The sequence below is a fragment of the Podarcis liolepis genome (assembly GCF_965112155.1).
Source record: "Podarcis liolepis genome assembly, chromosome: 2".
Taxonomy (NCBI): Eukaryota; Metazoa; Chordata; class Lepidosauria; order Squamata; family Lacertidae; genus Podarcis; species Podarcis liolepis.
The window spans coordinates 5,185,748-5,206,790 of record NC_139555.1 but is presented as its reverse complement, the minus strand read 5'-3'; the positions used below and the strand labels follow the sequence as shown (position 1 = coordinate 5,206,790).

Sequence of the window (21,043 nt, the reverse complement as noted above, 5' to 3'; positions counted from 1 at the left end):
TCTAAGGGGATCCTCACGGTCATCTAGTCCAACCCCCTGCAATGCTAGCAGTTAACTGCTGGGCCACACAGGCTTCCGGCTTCTCTGAAGGTAATAATTAACAGCAACATCAGTAGTCCTCACCACACAAAATAAGACCCAAGTTAGAAAAAGAAGAAACTCCTGGCTTCTAAATTCTCCCTTGAGGTTTCCACTATTTCCTGTGGGCAGCTGCCTCCAGGGGGGAATGGTGCCAAAAGTAACCCGGAAGCCCCCACTTCCTGATTTTAATCTAATTAAAACCATGAAATCTAATCCAAAACGGGTTAAAATTACCTCAGTTTCCTAAGCATCTGAGTTGTGACTTTCACTGTGTCAACCAGCCAAGGGATCAGGAGGCGGCTGTGGCCATCCAGATGTTGTTGGACTACCAGCTCCCTGGGGCCAGTGAGCACCTGGACATTCCCTGTTCTAGCCCAATTGTATCCCCTAATTTGGTCCTTGTAGCCCAAAACACCCGAAGAGCACCAGTTTCAGAGAAGGATGCCTTACAGTTGCACAGCATCCAGTCTTTATTAAAACATCCACTCTAGGGCTGCAATCCGAATCCAATTTGCCTGGGAGTAAACTCAGTTTAATTCAATAGCGCTTACCGGTACTTCTGAGCAGGCATGGTTCGGGTTGTGCCACAGGTTAGCAGATTTACCATATGTAACTTCCAAAGCAAATTATATGGTTTTCCCCTGTAAAAATGCTAAGGAATAAAAGTAACAGCACCCCACACCCATATGAAATCACGGCTAATTATAGACTAAGGCTATAAGCCTAACCCTGCTTGCCTGGGAGTAATTTTGAATAGATGTTGTTAAAAAAGGTTCAAATTTCCATTAAGCCATGAAGCTCACTGGGTGGCCTTGTGCCAGACACTATCTTTCAGAAAAAATTAGAGAACCACATATGCCACCTTGAGCGCCTTAATTAGTAAATAAACCTTAATTCTTCATTCAGACTGTATTGGTCGCTCTAAACTGATAAAGGATCTGTGAACTGCCAAATAAGGAACTAGGATATCACATACACAGCCCAACAAGAAGACTGCATACGAATCAATCTGGCTTACCTGACCCAACAAGCCCCCCGCCCCATGCAAACAAACGCCACTGCAGCCAACCACAGACAACTAACCACACCCTGCCCCCTAATACCTCTCACTACCAAGGAAATGTAGTATACCATGGGTAGGCAAACTAAGGCCTGGGGGCCGGATGCGGCCCAATCGCCTTCTGAATCCAGCCCGCGGATGGTCCAGGAATCAGTGTGTTTTTACAGAAGTAGAATGTGTGCTTTTATTTAAAATGCATCTCTGTGTTATTTGTGGGGCATAGGAATTGGTTCATATTTTCCCCCCAAAATATATTCCGGCCCTCCACAAGGTCTGAGGGAGTATGGACCGGCCCATGGCTGAAAATGTTTGCTGACCCATACCCAGTTGACGCTGACACAAAACCCCACATGTACACTATACAAAAGAATATAAGCCTCGACACCCTACCCCTCTTCTTCCCCCCCCCCCCGTCTTCCCCAACCTTATAATGTACTCAACACTAATATCTCACAACAAATGTAACTGATTTTTAAGAAAGACTGTACAACCAGAAAAAAAGAGACAAGGCATGTACTTTCGTAAACCAAGAAAATCTTTAATTTAATTTTTTTTTTAAGGAACTAGGAAACAACTCACCATTTTGACTATGTACCTACAGAATATGTTTTTCTGCAGCAGTAAATAAAACTACAACCAATCTGGGTTTAGGATATTCTAGCTAAAGTGCAAACCAAAGCTGATGTTGTTTTTAGGATAAAATCATAAACATAATCACTGGGAGTAGGAAGTAAACCCCAACGAGTGGGACTTAATTCTGGTAACCCATGTGTAGGGTTGCACTGTCACTTTTTCTACAGCACCTGGAAATTTTAGGAATATTGTAATATACCAAGAACTTTTGCTTGGCATGCAGTGACTTCTGGGCAGGCATGAGCCCTGGCACTACTTCTGCTAGAAGTTAATGCTGCAGTTCCATAAATACTTACCTGCGACAAAGTCCACTGAACTCAGTGTGACTACTGTATAGGATTGTACTACAATGCTGCCTGCAGCTCTTTGCATAATGTATTTACCCAGGAGTTGTATTCTATTTCACACAGTGGGGCTTTGTTCTCTAGGTGAATGTGCACGGGAATGGGCTACGTGCCAGTAATTTGCAAACGGTATGCTGAATGAATGAATGAATTCAGTTATCAAAGACTCCCTTGATCCCCAAGTTGATGGCACCGTGTCTCGGTATGATTTCCTGCTCTTGCCTTGTCTCTTCCCCATCAGCCCTGCAAAGCACAACAGCCCCCTTTTCGGTGTCAGGGTGAAGGATGCCTTCGGGGAGATTAAAACCGCGCGCCGGCTCAATTTAGGAGATCCTGAGCGGAGCGCCGCGTCGCCTGAGGTTTCCCCGCCCCTGCGAGGGCCGAGCACACAATCACATGTTTCAGGTCCGTCGGGGCAGAGCTGGGCAGCCGCCTCCTGGCCCGGCAGGCGTGGACTCCAGGAGCTGCGATCCAGCCGGCGGCGGTTCCTCCCCCGGAGCAGGCGCTAGAGCTGCGCGGAGCCCTCGCCGGGAGACAGGTGAGGAGCGGGGAAAGATGCGCCGCGGGGCTTGCCTTCGACCCGCGGGCTCCCCCCTCGATTTGGCCCGGCGGGGCTGGCGCGGGTCCTCCAGGTCTGCCCCTCTCCTGGCTCCGGAGCGGGTGCCTCGCCCGGCCCGGCCGGGGAACGGAAACTGGCGCAGGGCGCGGCAGCGGGCGGAACGTCGAGCGGCTTCTCATCCGGCGGCGAAGGTGTTAATTTCCGTGACGTGGCACGGCGGGGTGTCTTGGGGTCGGGGGGCTTCTTTGGGGTCCCGCGGGGGTGTGGATCCCCCCCCCCCGCGCGCGCCCCAGTCATAATAAGCGAAGTGGGATGGTGCTGAATAGGAAGGTCGACATTTAGGACACATCGCCCATGGGCACATGGTTTACATGGGCTATGAAATAGGTAGTCAAGGCTGCTTAAAAAGTTCTAAAGTCGATGTGGGGAACCTTTGGTCCGCAAAATGTTGCGGAACTACAATTCCCATCACCCCTTTTCATTGACTATTCTTGCAAGGGCTGATGGGGGTTGTAGTTTTGCAACCTCTGGAGGGCCAGAGGTTTCTCGCTATTGTGCTAGGAGAGGGGTTCTTGGCCCATTATTGAATATGTATAAGCGTAAAGAGAGATTCTGGCAGTTCATAGGAAAGGACTTCCAACTCCACCGTTTCCTGCTCCATCTCTCCCACCCTCTGACCCTCCGTTTCCTCCTTCTGTGTTTCTCTGTCTCCTGTGGACCAAGAAGAATATTGCCAAGGGTTTACTCCGGAATGTTCCTAGTGTTCTTCTCCTAGCTACCTAATATTTGGCATTATATCTTTTTATGTTGGGGTTGCAGCTGAGAGATAATCATAGCAAGAGAGGTGTGCCAGGATACTGGACGCTGTTGGCACAAGGCATCTGTAGCACAGAGGTGCTAATTGCAAGAAACACCAGTGAAAGGACTTTTAAGAGCTCATAAAAATGCAAAGTGCTATGCTTCCATCCATTATTCTTATCAGATGATAGAAGCCTGGGCAAAATCCCAGAGCTTTTGTTGGTCGTTCACTCTAGCACTGTTCTCAGAGATGGGAAGGAGCATTAGGTCTTCCTGCTGTTTACATCTCTAACTCCCTTTGGTAGGAAGTACATGTTCCTTCCTTTAGTGCTGTGCATGCTTTCTCAGAAGTTGAGTAAACATGCATAGGATCGCACTGTTAATCTTTCTCTCTGTCCCTCCATTTTCAATAGGTAGCACTGTATTTTTCTGGGTTCGTTCTCTTCAGGCTGGCTAGCTAACTGAGTTAAAAGGTAAAGGGACCCCTGACCATTAGATCCAGTCGTGACCAACTCTGGGGTTGCGGCGCTCATCTCGCTTCATTGGCCGAGGGAGCTGGCGTACAGCTTCTGGGTCATGTGGCCAGCATGACTAAGCCGCTTCTAGCGAACCAGGGCAGCGCACGGAAACGCAGTTTACCTTCCTGCCGGAGCAGTACCTATTTATCTGCTTGCACTTTGACGTGCTTTCAAACTGAGCTAACTGAGTTACACTGGAGCAATTAAACAGCAACACAGAATCCCCCCACCCACCCAAAAAAAGGCTCCTTACTGGTCTGTACATAGGTGACTTTGCAATCCTATGCCTTTTTACTTGGCGCAAAGTCACCCTTGTTCCATAGGGCTTGCTCCCCAGGAGTATAGGATTGCAGCTGTACTTGTTCATATTTTAATCCTTTCCTTCCTTCAAGGAGCTCAGGGCTGCATACAAGGTTCTTCTCCCCATCCCTCCTTATCCTTCACAACAATCTTGCCATCTCATTAGTAGGTGGTGTGGGCAGCTTGGTGCCTGACTGAGGATTTGAACCTGGGCCTCCGTGGTCCAGTACTCTAACCACGGTACCATGCTGGCTTCCACTACACCCCAGGCGATGGAACAATAACCTAGGAATCTTGCCTCCTGCATCACTGCCCCTTTCCCTCTGGGCTTCTGAGAGCCAGTGTGGTGTAGTGGTTAAGAGCGGTAGTCTCGTAATCTGGGGAACCGGGTTCGCGTCTCGGCTCCTCCACATGCAGCTGCTAGGTGACCTTGGGCCAGTCACACTTCTTTGAAGTCTCTCAGCCCCACTCACCTCACAGAGTGTTTGTTGTGGGGGAGGAAGGGAAAGGAGAATGTTAGCCGCTTTGAGACTCCTTTGGTGAGTGAAAGGCGGGATATCAAATCCAAATTCCTCCTCCTCCTCCTCCTCCTCCTCCTCTTCTTCTTCTTCTTCTTCTTCTTCTTCTTCTTCTCTAGGCACTGTAACCAATCAGAGAGGATGGGGTTTAGGATGAAGGAACATGCCTCTTGTGCCTGCCTCTTGAATTTGCATTCACGGTTGCTTCTTCCTTCCCCTGCCCCAGACCATGGCGGCTCTTCTGAAGAGCCTTCTTGCGGCATCGGAGAAGGCAGCCTGCATTGCCCAGCTGTGCCGCCAAGAGGAGGCACTCTTCAGCTTGCTCATTGAGGAGAAGAGAGGGGCGGACAAGAACAAGAAGTTCCTGCAGGACTTCAAGACTTTGGCCGACGTGCTGATCCAAGAGGTTATCAAGCATGATGTGGGGCAAAAGGTATCTGCTGCGGGGAAGGGATACGTAAAGAAGGGTTTATATAGCAATCGCAGGCCAGAGCTAGGGGAAATGTAGAAGGGGAAAAGCTCATAGTGGCTGCTGCACTTATCCTAAATTGCAACCCAGCAGGACCTGGGATTGAGCTGGAACCATAAGACTATCGGAAGCTGCCTTATACTGAGTCAGTCCATCACACCATCTAACTCAGCATTGCCCACACTGGCTGGCCTCAGTTCCCATGAGCTTGAGACAGGCTCCTGTTCCAGGCCTGCCAGGAGAAGCCAGAGATTGCACCTGGGACCTTCTGCATGTGAAGGAGATGTTCTGTCGCTGACCTACGGCCCTTTGCAGTGGCTAAGCCACCCTGCTCCCAATGGTTGTGAAAGTGGGAACAACCAGGTGCCTTCATCCTTCACCTGTTGGAATAATTACAGCTCACATCTATAGTGTCATATAGTGCATGGTCTTTGCATAATTTTCCCAGTAATCCTCAAAATTACTCTGTAAGGCTACCTTACGAAGGTAGGCCATCATTACTATCCGCAAATTAGATCGAGAGAACAGTGGCTTGCCTAGGAGTTGTGCGGTACAGAGTGTTAGACTAGGTCCTGGGAGACCAGGGCTCAGATCCATGAAGCTCCTTGGGTGACCTTGCACCAGTTTTCCTGTGTCAGCCTATCCTACTTCACAGAGTCACTGTGAGGATAAAATGGGGAGAGAGAGAACCAAGTACGCCTGCTTGAGCTCTTTGGAGGAAAGGCAGGATATAAAGATAATAATAAAACAATGTCATCAAATGGGGGAGGGAATTTTTTAGGCCATAACTCAGTTTATTAGACACATGGGAGTGCCTGTAGAGAGGATTCTTTCCCTGGGGTTAAGGGAAGAATTAGATCTAGCCACAAGCCTGTGTGTGTGTGTGTGTGTGTGTGTGTGGTTGCCCAACCTACTAAGGACATTACAGAACACAGACATGTCAGAGCAGGACCAGCCATTCAAATAGTGCTAGTGCATTCAGGAGAAAAGTCTAGGTTATTATTACTATTTTAAATACTCCATTCCGTCAATAATTGGACACACACCAATTATGAACTTAAAACATAAAAGCCCTAAAGGGTTAAAGAGCTAAAAACACATATGAGAAAATGAACTTGAAAATGAATTACAAATTGTTCAAAATTCTGTCATAAAATGAACATAATTTATGTTCAGTTCACCTGACAATTATGGAAGCTGCTCTCATGTGCAGTTTAGAGATATTTGTCCTAATTCCATGAACATCATTAAACCGAACTAATTCATTCCAAGCACTGATGCACAGTTGTCCCTTTCTGATCCAGTGGGAACTGGGGATGATGGGGCAGAAAGACCAAAATAACTTTCTCTTAGACCTGACTCATCAGTGTGACTAAGCCACTCTCTCTTCTTCCTTTCCCCTTCTCCATTGTTGGCGCTACCAGTTTCCAGAATTACAAGATCATATCCGTGGTGAGGAGTCCAACAAATTTGAAAATGGCCTTGGTGAGTGATGGCGTCCTTAAGTGGCAGGGAGAGGGCAAATTTTTATTAATTGCTCTATCAAACTGCTGGTCCTCTTTCTCAGCTTTATCTTAATTAGAATCATTGGCTCAGCCATCATCTTCTGTTGCTGCAGACTCTGATGTACTTTATGCTTGAAATTAGACTCCCTTTTCTATTCCTAAAGTCAGTTCTCCCACCTCCAGGTCCCTTTTGTTGCCCGCAAAAGACTTTTCTGAACCGCACTTGACCTTTTTTATTGGCTACTGTTCTTCTAGGCTTATATTTTTCAAATCTACAGTTTCCCCAACAACTAGTCATCTGAGGAACCCCTGTGCATTACCCCTTGTAGTCTCTCTGAGATGTGTTTAGATCAGGGGTCGGCAACCTAAGGCCCAGGGGCCACAAGCAGCCCATGGGAGCCGTTTTACCGGCCTGCAAGCCGCCCTCCAAGGAAAAGCCCCCTAGCATACTAATTTTTGTTTTTTTGAACTTCTAGGGGAGACGGTGGTGGTGCAGGTTTGCCCCACACAACAAGAAACTGCTGCCCTGTTGGAAAAAGTCCTCGACCGGAAGCAAGCGGCAGCCGAGCTGCTGGCTGCAGCTATTCATCAGGAAGTGGTGCTTTCAGACCCAGCGCTGGATGATGTGGCTGTGACTATCTCCACAGAGAGCATGGCTGTGTGGATTGATCCCATAGGTAAGCCATGCGTCAAGGGTGGATGTTGGATTGAGCACTCGATGGGGTCGGGAAATAAGAGTTTGGGCTCGGTTGGGCAAGGGGATCTTCCTCCCAGAGGATTTCTGCTTGCTTGCTTGCTTGCTTGAATGTATCTCCGTGAGCGTGTTTTCTTTTTAGGGGGTTGGTGGTAAGTTGTTTTGAGTTGCCTTGGGCAAGAAAACTCAACCAATAAATAATAACAACAACAACACAGAGCCGTAGCTAGTGGGGATCTAGCCAAGGTTTCTGCCCTGGATGAAGCTTCCAGAGGGGCACCATTGAGGCCCCTAGCCTCCCAGTATGTCTGGGCTTCAGCTGAAGAGAAAGATGAAAAAGAGCATAGCATCCACAAGCTCCTTCCCCTTTCCCCATGAAGCTGAAGAAGGCTTATTTACAACACAATTTCAGGGAGAGGGAGAGTTGGAAAATCTGGAGAGACTGATTGGCTCTCCCCACTGAAGCAGAAGATAGGATCCCCTGTGGATTTGCTAGTGTGAGCAAGAAATTCTGGAGGGGCAGAAAACTGAGGAAGAGAATCAGTTGGACTAGATGATTCTTAGGTGCCTTCCAATTCTATGATTCTATGATCTCTTCAGAACTTTGAATGTTTTTCAATAGCTAACGTTGAGTCATTTTCAGACTGTACACAATCTACACACAGGAAAGTAAGGTGTGTGAGAGCATTTTCCCTGCCAGAGGCAAGCGCTCGTCAGCCTGGCTGCATTAGGATTGTAATGGAAGGGCACTTTCTACTTTAGACTTGCAAAAAGCATTTCTTCACCTTACCTGGAACCTAAATTGACTACAAAATTATCATTTCCTAAAATGAGTAATCAAACAAAAATAAAATTGAAAGGAATCTTGTTGATGCTTGGGAGTAAATTTACATGTCAAAACTTGAAAGGGTCCGCACAGAACCAAGAGGAGGGGTGGGTGGCAAAAAGCCTCAAAGAGGGGGGGAAATATTTTTTTAAAGGAAACCAGAGGGTCTTGGCTGATCTTATGGAAATGCAAACTTTTAATATGACCAAATAAATCCAATTCAAAACCTGACTTCAGATAGACAATTACTGCACAAGGAAGTTCTACTTTTGACAAACAATTTGCTTTTACAGGAAGGGATGCTCACTTTCCCTTTGGTCATACAGTCATAATACTTCTTAGGATTCCTTTGAATTCAAATAATACATTGCCTACTTTTTATGCCCTTTACGAATAAATGTGTTGAGGGGTGTGTGTGTTTGCATGTATGTATGTATGTATGTATGTGTATGTATGTACACAAACACACATCCGGGGGTTGGGCGCCAAATGGGGTCTTTGACCCAATTTAAGAAAGCCTAGTTTTGGCCCTGAACAACAACAACGTAAGACAGGAAAGGGATAGCCAACGTCAAGTTCTCAAGGCATTCTTGGACTGCAGCTCCCATCAGCCCCTGCCAGCGTGGTCAGTTACTGGAAATGATGGCAGATCCTGGACATTCTGAAGGTGGTTTGTTGGCTACCTCTCACATAGGAGTTACTTTTACACTAAATCAGACTATTGGTTTGTCCAGTCACTGTGTACTCTGATGGAAGTGCTCTGCTGCCTCAGGCCATTTGCCCAGTTCTGCCTCTGCTCCCACCCCTGGCTTACGGCCCTCGGAAGGGAATGCTGGAGGTTCCTCAGTCCTGGAGATCCCAAGGCTTGAATCTTGGAGGTCCCATAGGTGAAGCACGTGCTCTCTTGCTTTGCTGCAGTTGTTGGGACAGGGAGCCCAGGGGATACAGCTTCTACTATCCTCCCTCTGTGGGGACTACTAGCTTTTGGCGAAAGTTAGCGGAGATCCATTCAACCACCTCCAGCTCCCTTCTCACGGCCTTATACCACCAGGCCCAACTACCATATTTGTCCTCCTAGCCCAGTACTGTCTTCTTCAGCCTCTGCCAACCCTGGTGCTCTCCAGATGTTTTGAACTACCACTCCCATCATCCTCAACCAGCATGGCTGTTCTGATTGAAACGGATGGAAGCTTTCCTCCGAAGCACCTGGGTGGTGCGCCAGGTTGGCAGTGGCTGCTCTGCTCTGACTAAATTTGGCTCTCCATACATGCATACAAACACACACACCCCTCAACACATTTATTCGTAAAGGGCATAAAAAGTAGGCAATATATTATTTGAATTCAAAGGAATCCTAAAGGAGAATATTAGCCGCTTTGAGACTCCTTAGGGTAGTGATAAAGCGGGATATCAAATCCAAACTCCTCTTTTTCTTCTTCTCTCCAGGGTCTTGGGCCCTTAAAAATAAATAAATCAATAAATTTTGTTAGAGTTTATAGAGAAAAATACAAAACTTAATATCAAATATCTTTTTAACCCAACATTAGTCTAAACAAGATAAAAATGTAGTGGAAAAGGACAAAAAAGAAAAAAGAGAGGGAGAGAGAGAGATAGGGAAAAGCTTTAAAAAGCTGTAAAAAACAGGTCTTTCCTATCACTGCTACCTCCTTTTTTACCTCCCTAGCTGGAAATGCTAAGGAATGAACCTGGGACCTTCTGCCTGCAAAGTCTGGGCTCCAGACACAGAGAAAGCTGCCCGACACTTGGGCGAGACCCTTAGTCCATCTCACCCAGTGTTGTCTGCATTGGCCGGCAGTGATTCTCCAGGGTTCCAGAAGTGGTCTCTCCAGGCCTACGTTAAGATGCTTGGGATTGAACTTGGTACCTTCTGCATGCAGAGCAGGTGCTCTGCCACTGAGCTAGGGACCTTCCCCCATGAAGGGGCCCTTCTGCTGCCCATTTAAAAAATGGCAATTCTCCTGTGAGGAGGAGCTCTCTGAGCCTTACTCTGAACTTCCTTCACCAGACTTGGAACTGGCGATCTCACGGGTTCTCTCTCCTCAGATTCCACCAATCAGTACATCCGTGGGCGTGGAGATGTGCTGCCTGTGGATGGCATCTACCCCTCAGGGCTGCGCTCGGCGCTGGTGCTGATAGGCGTATACAACCGTCACTCAGGCGAACCTGTCCTGGGCATCATCAATGAGCCCTTCTTCCAGGAAAAGCTGCCAGCACGCAGGTAACAGCACCACCACAGGGCACTCTTCCACAGGTGGGCTGGCCCATTGGGTACCCATTAAGTGCATGCGGATGGAAGAGGCTTGACCCAGACTCACTACTGTGAAGCTTCGCTTTAATCCATGTTTCATCTAGAGAAGTTGTTGCTTTTCAATTCCACTGCTCAAGTTGGGAGGCTTGGCATCAGGGCCGTCTTTACCCTGGGGGTGCAAGGGGTGCGGGGCAGCCAGGTGCTGAATTCTGGGGGGGTGCCAGGCACCCACCGCTGAAGCTGCCTAAGCTCTTAACTATCTACCTGTTATGAAATAATAAATATTTTCAAAGCCAGCCGCTGCTGCCGCCTCCACCCTGGCCGCTTTCTCCTCCCCGGAGTCCCACCCTGCGTGGAGAGGCGTTGCTCTCTCGCCCACCATTGGTTCGGTTACTGCATCCCTCTTCTTCTCCTTCCTCCTCCTGGGGAGCTTTTAAAAGCACCTGGGTGTGAAGCTGCGTGCCTTTGTGGAGCTCGGGCACCCGGTTCGTGAGGGACAACAGCAGCGAGACTCAGAAGAGCAGGATGCCGCCGCTGCCGCCATGGCCTCACCTGCAACCACGGAGAAGTATATATTGGGGGTAGATGTGGGCAGCACTAAATTTGGGGGCAGTGGGCGGATCTTTGCACCCCGGCGGCGCATATTCTAAAGACAGCCCTGCTCGGCATTATCAGCTGATCTAGCCCATGTCTGCATATGAACCCCTCTCAAGCCAGGTGTGTGTCTCAGGGATAGAGCGCATCTTATGCAGCAGCAGGTCCAGATGCCACCCCCAGCATCACCTGCCTGAAACTCTGGAGAACCCCTGCCCATCAGTGGGGACGATCCTAATCTAGATGGACCGAGTGTCTATCTTGGTATAAAATTGCTTCCTGTGTTCTTAATGCATACCGACTGCACCCGTGCAGACACATCTTGCAACATGCAAGGAGTGTACAGTGCCTCATCACTCACAAAAACTCCAGCTCTCAGTCTGGCTATTAAAAATACCCTGCTGAGCTGATTCCAGGGCATTTTGTCCCATCCCTTAGAATAATAGAATCGTTGAATTTTAGAGTTGGAATGTACTTGGAGCTCATCTAGCCCAACCCCCTGCTCAAGACAGGGTCTAAAGGGCATCCTTGGTCGTCCTCTTATCCCAGGCCTCCATCCCAGTTGTGTTTTTCTTTTCTAGCAATCAGTGTGCTGCAGCCTCTCACTTTGGCTTTCCACTCACACAGCACTGATGACCACCTCATCCGTCTTCCTTGCATCAAGGTTCTTGTTGGGGATGGGGAAAGCAGCATCAATTGGTTGCTGTCTCCACCAGGTCCTAGCGTGGCGTGACTCTCTGGTGCTTTTCCTGGCTAGCCTTCTCTGACATGTCCCTTTTTTTTTTGCAGGTGGCAGAGCAAATATCACTGGGGCATCTCCTATGGGGGCACCCGCCTGAGCTCGCTAAGCCGGCCCCAGCTGCGGACTTCCCCTCGTGTGGTCCTGAGCAGCAATGAGAAAGTGGCGCTGCAGGAAGCCCTGGCCCCCCTGTATGGGCAGCAGCTGTGCTTTGCCTCCGGTGCCGGGTACAAGATGCTGTGTGTGGCGCTGGGGCTGGCCGACGCCTACGTCCTCTCGGAGGGCAGCACCTTTAAGTGGGACTCCTGCGGCCCCCACGCCATCCTGCTAGCCCTTGGCGGAGGCATGGTTGACCTTTCGGAGGCCTTGAAGTCCTGGCAGGCTGGGCAACGCAAGCCGCTACCGGAACTGACCTACAACAAGCCTGTGGAGGGCGCTCTGGGTGCTGAGCGCTGGGCCAACCAAGGAGGGCTTGTGGCCTACATCCACCAGGAGCATCTGGAGGCTGTGATGGCCACTCTGGCAGCTGCAGCAAACACCTTCTAAAGCTCCTCCTCTTCCTCCCTCCAGGGCATTTTCATCTCAGCACCCGGGGAGGAAGCCAGTCTCTGGGCAAAGGGCCCCAGCTTCCTCACCTACCAAGGGACCAGTCGGTTACTGACAAAGGCAGCACACCTGGATCAGCTAAGGTTGTACCTTTGACTTCTGGCGTTTCTGTGCCCTGTTTCCGCCATGTTCCAGTGGGGAGGAGCAGAGAGATCACAAATCACTCATGCACCACAAACCATGGTTTTTATCTTAACTGTAGCCAGGAAATGTAACCTCCACGCATGCAGAGGGGGTCGTGGTGACCTTAAATTGTGCCCTTCTCCCCACCTGATCCTTGGTGCTTTGCTCCTTTTACATGAATAATACGTATTATGGGTAATGCAGTAGACATGCATTGGGACCATTATATAGCTTCCAATTTGGATTTTCTTTAGCCCTCTCTGCTTCTGGTATCTTGCACAGGGCACTGTGACCAGCACTGTTTTTAGCTGTCCACGGCACAGGCCTGTTTTCTGGGGTGCATCAACCACTCTCCTTGCTTGTGACATGTGATCTGGATCATCTGCAGCTTGATCTGTGAGCGACTAGTGGTTGGTTGGTCAGTCCTGGTCAGTCCATGTTATGAAGACAGTCTAGGTGGCCTTCAGCTCTGTGAGGAGCGCCTGCACCAATCGTGCTTCTGTGGTTTGTGGCATTTACTCTCTAACACGGAATCTGGTGGGACAGTGTTTTGTTGAGGGAGGTTAGGCTGCATATCTGTAGCAAAGAGTTCCTCAGGATCATTTGTAAGGAGCCGTGGCAGCTGAAATAATCAATCAAAGTATGTGCTGCGATTCTGGGAATACCCTCCCAAAAATTGCTATTGTATCAAATTGCAGCTTATCCAGACTGAATCATCTTTATATGAGCTCAGTTTCATGCAGAATAACTGACCGTTTCCTGAGAGTCCCTAAATCCTACCTCCAGCCCCCTTGACAGGGATGGGGAACATGGCCCTTTGGATGTTGCTGGCCGGAGCTGGTGGGAGTTGAGAGCCCAGCAAGATCCGAAGGCCACAGGCAAGCCATGTCAGGAATGCAATTCTGGGTAGGGAGGGAAGAAGGCATGGCCGCAATTCACCCATTCATTGGCCTTGTCCTGTAGCCACCCATATTTCAGATGTTTCTAACACATTGCTTTAGAAACCAACCAACCATCTTTTAACCAACTCGGCTTTTAAAAAAATATTTGGAATCAGAATAAGAAAATTAAGATTGACCAACAGTATACAGATGAACACACAAACTTATATATGGTTTCTGTAATTTACTTTGAACACATCATGTGAGTGTGCATCTTCGAGCAGAATTTGAATTTTTAAAAGTTTCTTTTTACTTGTTATAGCAGTTGCACACTATTTTAATAGTAATAAACTGTACCTAAGATTCAAATTGCACAGAATATGCTCAGAATTTTTTTTTAAAGTAGGTGAATCTGAAATATTAAACACAGCTGAATATTCTGATAACCGCTGAAGTGTGTGCTTGGGAACACAAGTACCAGTTTTTCTTCTACCAAGGAATCTAACTTGCAGTAAATAGATTTACCACCTTTTCATGAAATATTCAACATAATTTTACCAACAACAAAGATCAAATATAAAATTGGTATATTAAATAACGAGATCAAAACTTCAATCAAACTAAAACAAGGAATATGTAGGAGCAGCAATAGTATAATTGGCCAAAATACATCCTCACTTTAAAAACACAAATTGTATCTCTGAGAATTTTGGGGACAAACTGTGTTTTGTTTTCTAGAGTGCTTCAGTCTCACTGTGTACTACCTGAGAGGAACACAAATTGGAGTACTGCTATGTATGTTTGTTGTTTTACCTGTCCTTCACCAGCAGATCCCATGGCTGGTTACAACAATTTAAAAATCAATATTAAAAAATGCTAAAACATATTACAGTCACAAGAATAGGGTGAGTCCTGAAAATGCAAATGTCAGGTGTCAAAGGCCAGGTGGAAGAGAGTGTGTCTTCAGCATTTAGCAAAAGGTTCCTGGTGAAGGTGCAAGATGCACCTCTGTGGGAAGGGAGTCTTGCAGTCCAGGGGCTGCCACAGAAAATGGGCTGCAACCACAGCTCCATCTGCCCCAGCCAAGGCACCAGGTTGGGGAAGGCTAAGCTACGAGGAACTGCCTCTCTGGTGTGATTGATTTTTAACAGCATTTAATTGGAATAAATAAGAATGCTGGGGATGTTGTGGTATATCGCCATCCTCCCTGGGCGCAAGAAATATAATGGTTTAGAAATCTTAATGAATACTCAAAGCAGCCCTGGGGCCACAGATGCCTGTGCCACTCCTTCGCATTAAAACAAGCTGGCAGTCTTGCAATACTCTTCTGCCACTAGATGGCACGATAGCCCCTGGCTGATATTTATTTACCAAGAGTTGGATTGAGAGGCCGGAGCTGAGCTTTCACCTATGACAGAGTATTTTATAACATAAACCTGGCTCAATTCCATATTTGCTTGTTGCGTATTCTGTAATCAGATCTGCTACAGGCTTCTTCTAAAGGAAAGAGCACAGACTTGGTACATAAAAACACTTTGCATCTTGTAAAATGGAGCCACATTTGTTTTTACTGTTCAGCTGATGACTTATATTGACCCCTAATTATTCTGTGCAAATTCAGGCTTCTAGTATTGTGCAGCCTGAGAATTCCAGCTGCTGCTGCTGCTGCTCCCGTTTCCTCCTCCTCCTCCTCTTTTTCTTTAAAAAAGCTTCTTTGAATAAGCAAAATGCAGCACAATCCTAACTGTGTCCAGAGAAGTAGGTCCTATTGAATTCATTGGGGCTTACTCCCAAGTAAGTTGGCTTCAGATTAAACGATGGTGAAAAACAGGTGCCTTTTCTGGCTGCTTTGGACTACAACTCCCATCAACTCAGCCAGCATGGCCAATGATCAGGCATGTAGGGAGTTGCCATCCAAGAGTATCTGAACCCCCCCCCCCCTGTCAGATCCTTATGGCTGAGAAGATAGGCTAGGTGTTGTAGGAAATCTCGAAATCCCACAAGGGGATTGAGTAAAATCCCCAAGTTAGACGGAACATCCTCAGGATCAGGAGGAAACAAAAGGGTCTGACTGAACATGCAATATTGCATCCCTAGATACTCCCAGTTGCAGAAATTGGACATGTCTTTGCTTAGAGTAGCCATTGACACTTGGTCAAATGAATGGACACCATTTTGCATGTGCTGCGTGCAGATGTGCACTTAAAAATATTAGTAGGTTATATCCTACTAAGTCACAGTCCCTAGACCCATTGATTTCAGTGATTCCAAGTACAGCTTAGTTGGGTATATGATATTACCTTGAGTATGACTGATGTGTTATGTCACTCTATAATTCTACATAGGAATACTACGCATCTCACTGTAGTGGGGAAGACTGTGGCCTAGGTGGTTGTGCTTAGTCTGCTGCCAAGGTGCTGTCTGTTGATGGGCAACTTCAGTGCCCCTGCTCTTCCTTCTGTATCTTTCAACCAGACCTGGAATGCACGGCCATTCAAATAGGCCACCTTTGTACAGAGAACTGCCCCCTGTCCTCATCCTAAGCCTCTGATAGCTCTGAAAATCGACAACTGTCTTCTGTAAAATAGGACACCTGAGCACCTGATAGTTGCTGTTCTTCTTCTGCTAATGAGTGAACGTGATGCCATTTCTCTTTCACCCTAGCTTTTTCCACATTCTGCATAATCTAAATAGGATCCATTTGTTTGTATATTTAGGTTACTTCCTAAACAAGCAATGCAAAATTAAGAGACAGTCTTTTTTATATATAAAAAGACTAAGTATTCCCCCCCCCCCATGGCTGGGAGTGCTAGGATGGGAAGCATCCATGTAATCCATCTTATCTTGGACACACACGAGTGATGCATCAGAGGAACACCTTACTTGACTTAGTTCTTGGGGGGGGGGAGAGATAGATAGAGAAAGGGGTTGCACTGGAAGTAAGCAAGGACACCGCAGGGACTTGAACCCTGTCCTAGAAACCAGGAGTGCCAACCACCAGCGCCTTTTGCTTTTTTTTTTTTTAATGCAACAAGGTGAAAAGCAAAACCTGAGAGACCACTCTGAATACAGAATGTTCTCTCAGGAAAAAGAAAACCCTTAAGAGTTATAAAGTTGCAGAGAGAACACAACCGAGCAAGGGATATTCACCTAGATGTGTTTAAGTCACAGAGTGCCATTTTGACTGCCATTAATTTGCAGGGCAGAAGAGGGAGACTGGTTCCAGTCTTAAAACTCTGCCTTTATGCTCCCCTTTTCGTTTGTCCCTCTGAAGTGTGAATTAATGGGCCTGGCAGTTCCTTCTGCTGGTCTGTGAAAAGCAATCTGGACTGATTAGTCTGTCCCCGGCCCATTCCCGCAAATTCCAGTGAAATGGAACACAGCTGTTCTTACTGACCTGACTTCTGCAGGAAGAGCTGGCTTCCCCTGAGTGTGGTGGGCTCTTGGACAGAACTGTGAAGAGATCAAGTGAGGGGAAATTGAGAGGCCAGCACAAAAGGATTGTACTGAAAAAGATCACTGAATTGTGGAGTGTGAAGTGCACTTGCCATTAAGGTTCCTGAAGAATTGCAAAATTCTATTTCTTGTGTCACTGAGATGCACCTGGAAGACTAGGGTCTTCAGCAGCCCTCCCTTCCAGACACAAAGGAGCAAAAACAGTGGGTTACCTAAAGCAGCGCACTCAAGACGCAGGTGTCTCTCAGTCCTACACTGCCGATGTTCACTTGATGTATCAAGAGCTCTGACACTGCCTCTTACTTGTCAATGGAGCAGATCTGCTTCAGGCACAGGTAGCTCTGTGAGGTCTGTAAAAAAAAGAGCTGGAACACAACAAGGATGGCTCTCCCACCAAAAGATGTACCTTGTTGTGTGGTGATGGCACAGGAAAGGGCCTCCCTTGCAGCGTCCTGACAAGAGAAGTCCCTCCAGGTAGAAGCACAGAGAGCAACTGCATCAGGCTTTCGAGTTCGCAGCTCTTCTGAAACAGGGATTGAATAACCAACATTGCTCTATACAAGCTCTTTGGAATATTTAGTTTGCATATTTGATGTATGATTCCATTTAGAGCCTACCTTTTCTCCAACAGGCTCAGGGTGCTTGAATGGTCCCCCTCACTGCGACCTGAAAGAATCTTTGTACAAAGAGTTGCAGGCAGAACACAACAGAGATTTTCTCCTCAGCCAAGCACAAGATACTCACCTAGTTTGACCTTCAGCGAGAAAACACACACCTGTATTGCTGCTATAATTACAATGGAGCATTTAGAGATCACTTTTTAGTTATTAGTGCCTATTGCCCTTCTGATAATTCAAAAGTTTTTTTATAGAAGCTACAATTGCAGTTGAAGGTAACGAGATTACAGGCAAAGGAAGCAGTTTGCTACACCAGGTTTTTAAATATATCACCTTAGGAACGGAAGTTCTGGCAAGGATCCAAATTTTAGTATTTGTCAGAAACCCAGCAACTATCAATCCTATTATGCAGGTTTTCACCAAAAAGCCAGTAATACAATTTTGGTCAAATTAAATTTTTAATAAAGTCTCAGCATTAATGGATCATGTTTTCTGCATTAAAGAGACATACATGTACCCCAGACAAATAAAATTGGGAGCTACATGCCTCCTTTATCTACAGGAGATAGGGGTACAGACCTCTATTCCAAAATGTTTCACAAATGTTGGGTTATTATTATTTTGTATGGGCCCACTCTCGTCATTAGTGGAACAATCAGCCACCCCCTTATGTGTGAGTAAAAATGGCCAGAGCGTCAGGATTCATAAGATTTCAAATATTTTCTCAGTCATTTCAGCCTTACCATTAGCAGACAAAATTTTCTGCCCTTTATGTACAGGAAAAAATGGTCATGGCTCATCTTTCCTAATTATGAATATGTATGTGCTTAAATGTTTGCTGGACTTTTTTTGCTTAAAAATGGCCGACAAAATGGTGAAAACCTCTACTCACTCCAATGCCACCTCTACCGTTGCCATCAGTGGATCCACCCTCAAAATGCCTTATTTGCTTATTCACACTGAAATTCGCAAGGCAACTGTTACAGACAAAGGAAGCAGTTTGATGCACCAGGTTTTAAAATGGGTATTCTAAATGTATTACCTTAGGAACAGAATTACTGGCGAGGATCCAAAATGCTGGCATGTTTGGAACCTTCTGGATTTATACACATCTGAAGGAACAAAAACTCAGCAATATTTTGGTGACCCTCTTCTGCAGTTGCCCAGTAACTACAGTTAGGTATAATACTCTCAGCCTTGGTTGGTTGCTTTTTGCTGCTTCTCCTTGTAGCTTTCTCAGTTATTTCCCCCTTTTATGCTTCCCCCAGAATCAGTTCTTGATCCTAGTGGCTTCCAAACCTTTTCTGGTTCAATAGTTATTTCTCTTTCCGTGCCTTCATTCTTTTCTAACTTCACCAATCTGAAGGGGCTCCTGGAATGCTTGTCAGTTGCCTTTATTCCCATCAGGGGAAAGGGTGGGAAATAATAATAATAATAATAATAATAATAATAATAATAATGCCTCTTCCTAGCTTCCTGTGCCAAGTGCCACCACTTTTAAGCCAGTTGCTCAAGAGGGTTTGTTATTCTACTCCCTGGAATCCACATTATAAATAAAATGAAGTTCTGCCCATTAGCGAAGGAGCTTCTCTATAGTCCCCAAGAAGCTATCACAAAATGGCCGCAAAGATTTTTTGTCAAAAAGCTAACATGAAATCAGAAGGAACTATGTTGCCTTCTCCCCCTCTGCTTTGCTCTTTATCACAGGCACAGCCTTCTTTCCCCCTGGATCTCCCTCCCCTTCTCCCTTCTAAGGCTCACCTGTGTTAAAATCTTCCCAATCTTGGTTTTCCCAACTTCTGGAGCGAGTGGTCACAGACTAGATCCAGGGGCTCTTGGAAGAAGCTGGTTTTCTGGATCCATTTCAATCAGGGTTTAGGCATGGTTTTGGCACAGAAACGGCCTTGGTCGCCCTGGACGATGACCTCTGTCGAGAGAGAGACAAGTGGCCTGGAATACCTTCCATCAGCTTCGGCTGGTGGCCCATCTACTCCCCTATCTGGACAGGGATAGCCTAACCATGGTTGTCTATGCTCCGGTGACCCTTTATTGGGTTATTTTTGTTTTGTGTATTTGATATTTTATGTGAACCGCCCTTAGACCCTCATGTATAGGGCGGTATAGAAATTAAATTAATGATGATGATGATGCTAACAACTTCGGCAACAGAAACCCCAGCCTGTTATTTTTATTAAATGGCTTTTCCAGTTGCCTTTTAAACAAAAAGCTTTCTATTTTCTGTATTTATTCTTCACTTTGCTTGAAGCAGACTTCATATCCACCTACTTGTCCTTTCCTGTGCTCCTTTTCACATCCAAAGATTTGTTGGTCGAAAGATATATAAACTTGATTTCACCCCTCACATTCCTTCGTCTTAGTTTTCCCTTGGCCTTTCTAGTCATCAGGTGTTTTCGTTTTTCTTGATTCTCTTTAAAATCTTCATCTTAGTATTTTTATGAGTTTTCAGTTTAAATTTTGCTTGGCTAAGCTTTCTTTTGGGAAATAAAAAAATTCCTTCCAGTAGCACCTTAAAGACCAACTAAGTTAGTTCTTGGTATGAGCTTTCGTGTGCATGCACACTTCTTCAGATACTTTCTTTTGGGGGCTTTCTCAAACTCCATCATCTCTCCACAATTTACTCTCCCTGTTTTATTAGGATTAATTCTTTGATGGCCTTCTATTTTCTTTCAGCTTCCTTTAACTTAAAATTTATTGCCTCTCCTAACACTTTTTAGGGAGCCAATAAATTAAGATTTGTTGTATCTCTTTTTAAAGTTGTAAATAATAATTCTTCCGTGCCGTACGATTCCTTTGTTTACTTAAAAAATAAATATTAACTATAGTTTTAAAAAGAAATCTAACCTAAGCTGGTTTTAGTTTCCATTTTAAACCTATTCCCCCAGCCTCCCTCTCCTAATCCTTCGGCCCATTAGCTCCTTCAGTTCTGACCAGTGAGAGGGCTAAAACCAGTACTATAGCCAGGGACAGTCTCACTCACTAGAATCTGGCTCGCTCCTTCCACCACCTGTTGGTCATAAAGACACATAAAAAGTCCCTTAGCCCATTAATACAGTGGATACAAATGTGTTTGTTTTCAACATGGGATCATTGTGCATGGGTAAGAAATTAGTGCCCACCCCACTCCCTAGTAACAAGGTTGCTGGGGTGCCAATTTGAATAAAATATTGGGGGGGGGAAGCTACTCCCTACATAATCAATCACATGACCTGGCACACATACACCATTTGAATGGCAATGCCTATCAACTTCTTTTGGGGGGGGGCAGTCTCCAGTGGCAGAGCTTCAAGATCGGGGGGGGGGTGGAGAGCAGGCGGGGGTGTGACTGGCACATCTTGGGGGCGTGGCATGCGTCCTGGGGGCATGGTGCGCCGCATGCGGGGGCGTGGCACCCAGCGCAGGGGGGACCAGCCACTATGGCACCCCACCGGGATC

General features: G+C 46.5%; 1 protein-coding gene and 1 long non-coding RNA gene across 3 annotated transcripts; one reads left to right on the top strand and one right to left on the bottom strand.

Annotated features, from left to right (window-relative positions):
* Positions 1-6: 6 nt before the first annotated feature.
* INPP1 (inositol polyphosphate-1-phosphatase) lies at positions 7-18,071 on the top strand. 2 transcript variants are annotated; one of them, XM_083484977.1, is made up of 6 exons: positions 7-90; positions 5,038-5,244; positions 6,705-6,765; positions 7,262-7,462; positions 10,370-10,544; positions 11,958-18,071. In XM_083484977.1, exons 2-6 carry the CDS (start codon positions 5,041-5,043, stop codon positions 12,451-12,453), a joined length of 1,137 nt encoding a protein of 378 aa, XP_083341103.1. In that variant the 5' UTR covers positions 7-90; positions 5,038-5,040; the 3' UTR covers positions 12,454-18,071. The 2 variants fall into 2 exon arrangements, with proteins under 2 accessions (XP_083341103.1, XP_083341102.1); XM_083484976.1 differs by lacking the exon at positions 7-90 and adding an exon at positions 2,146-2,656.
* On the bottom strand, positions 16,309-20,084 carry LOC310698519. The gene is made up of 2 exons (XR_014521569.1): positions 19,352-20,084; positions 16,309-18,982 (listed from the first exon to the last, which is right to left on the bottom strand). It is a non-coding gene; the product is annotated as an uncharacterized lncRNA (long non-coding RNA).
* Between the last annotated feature and the right edge of the window lie 959 nt (positions 20,085-21,043).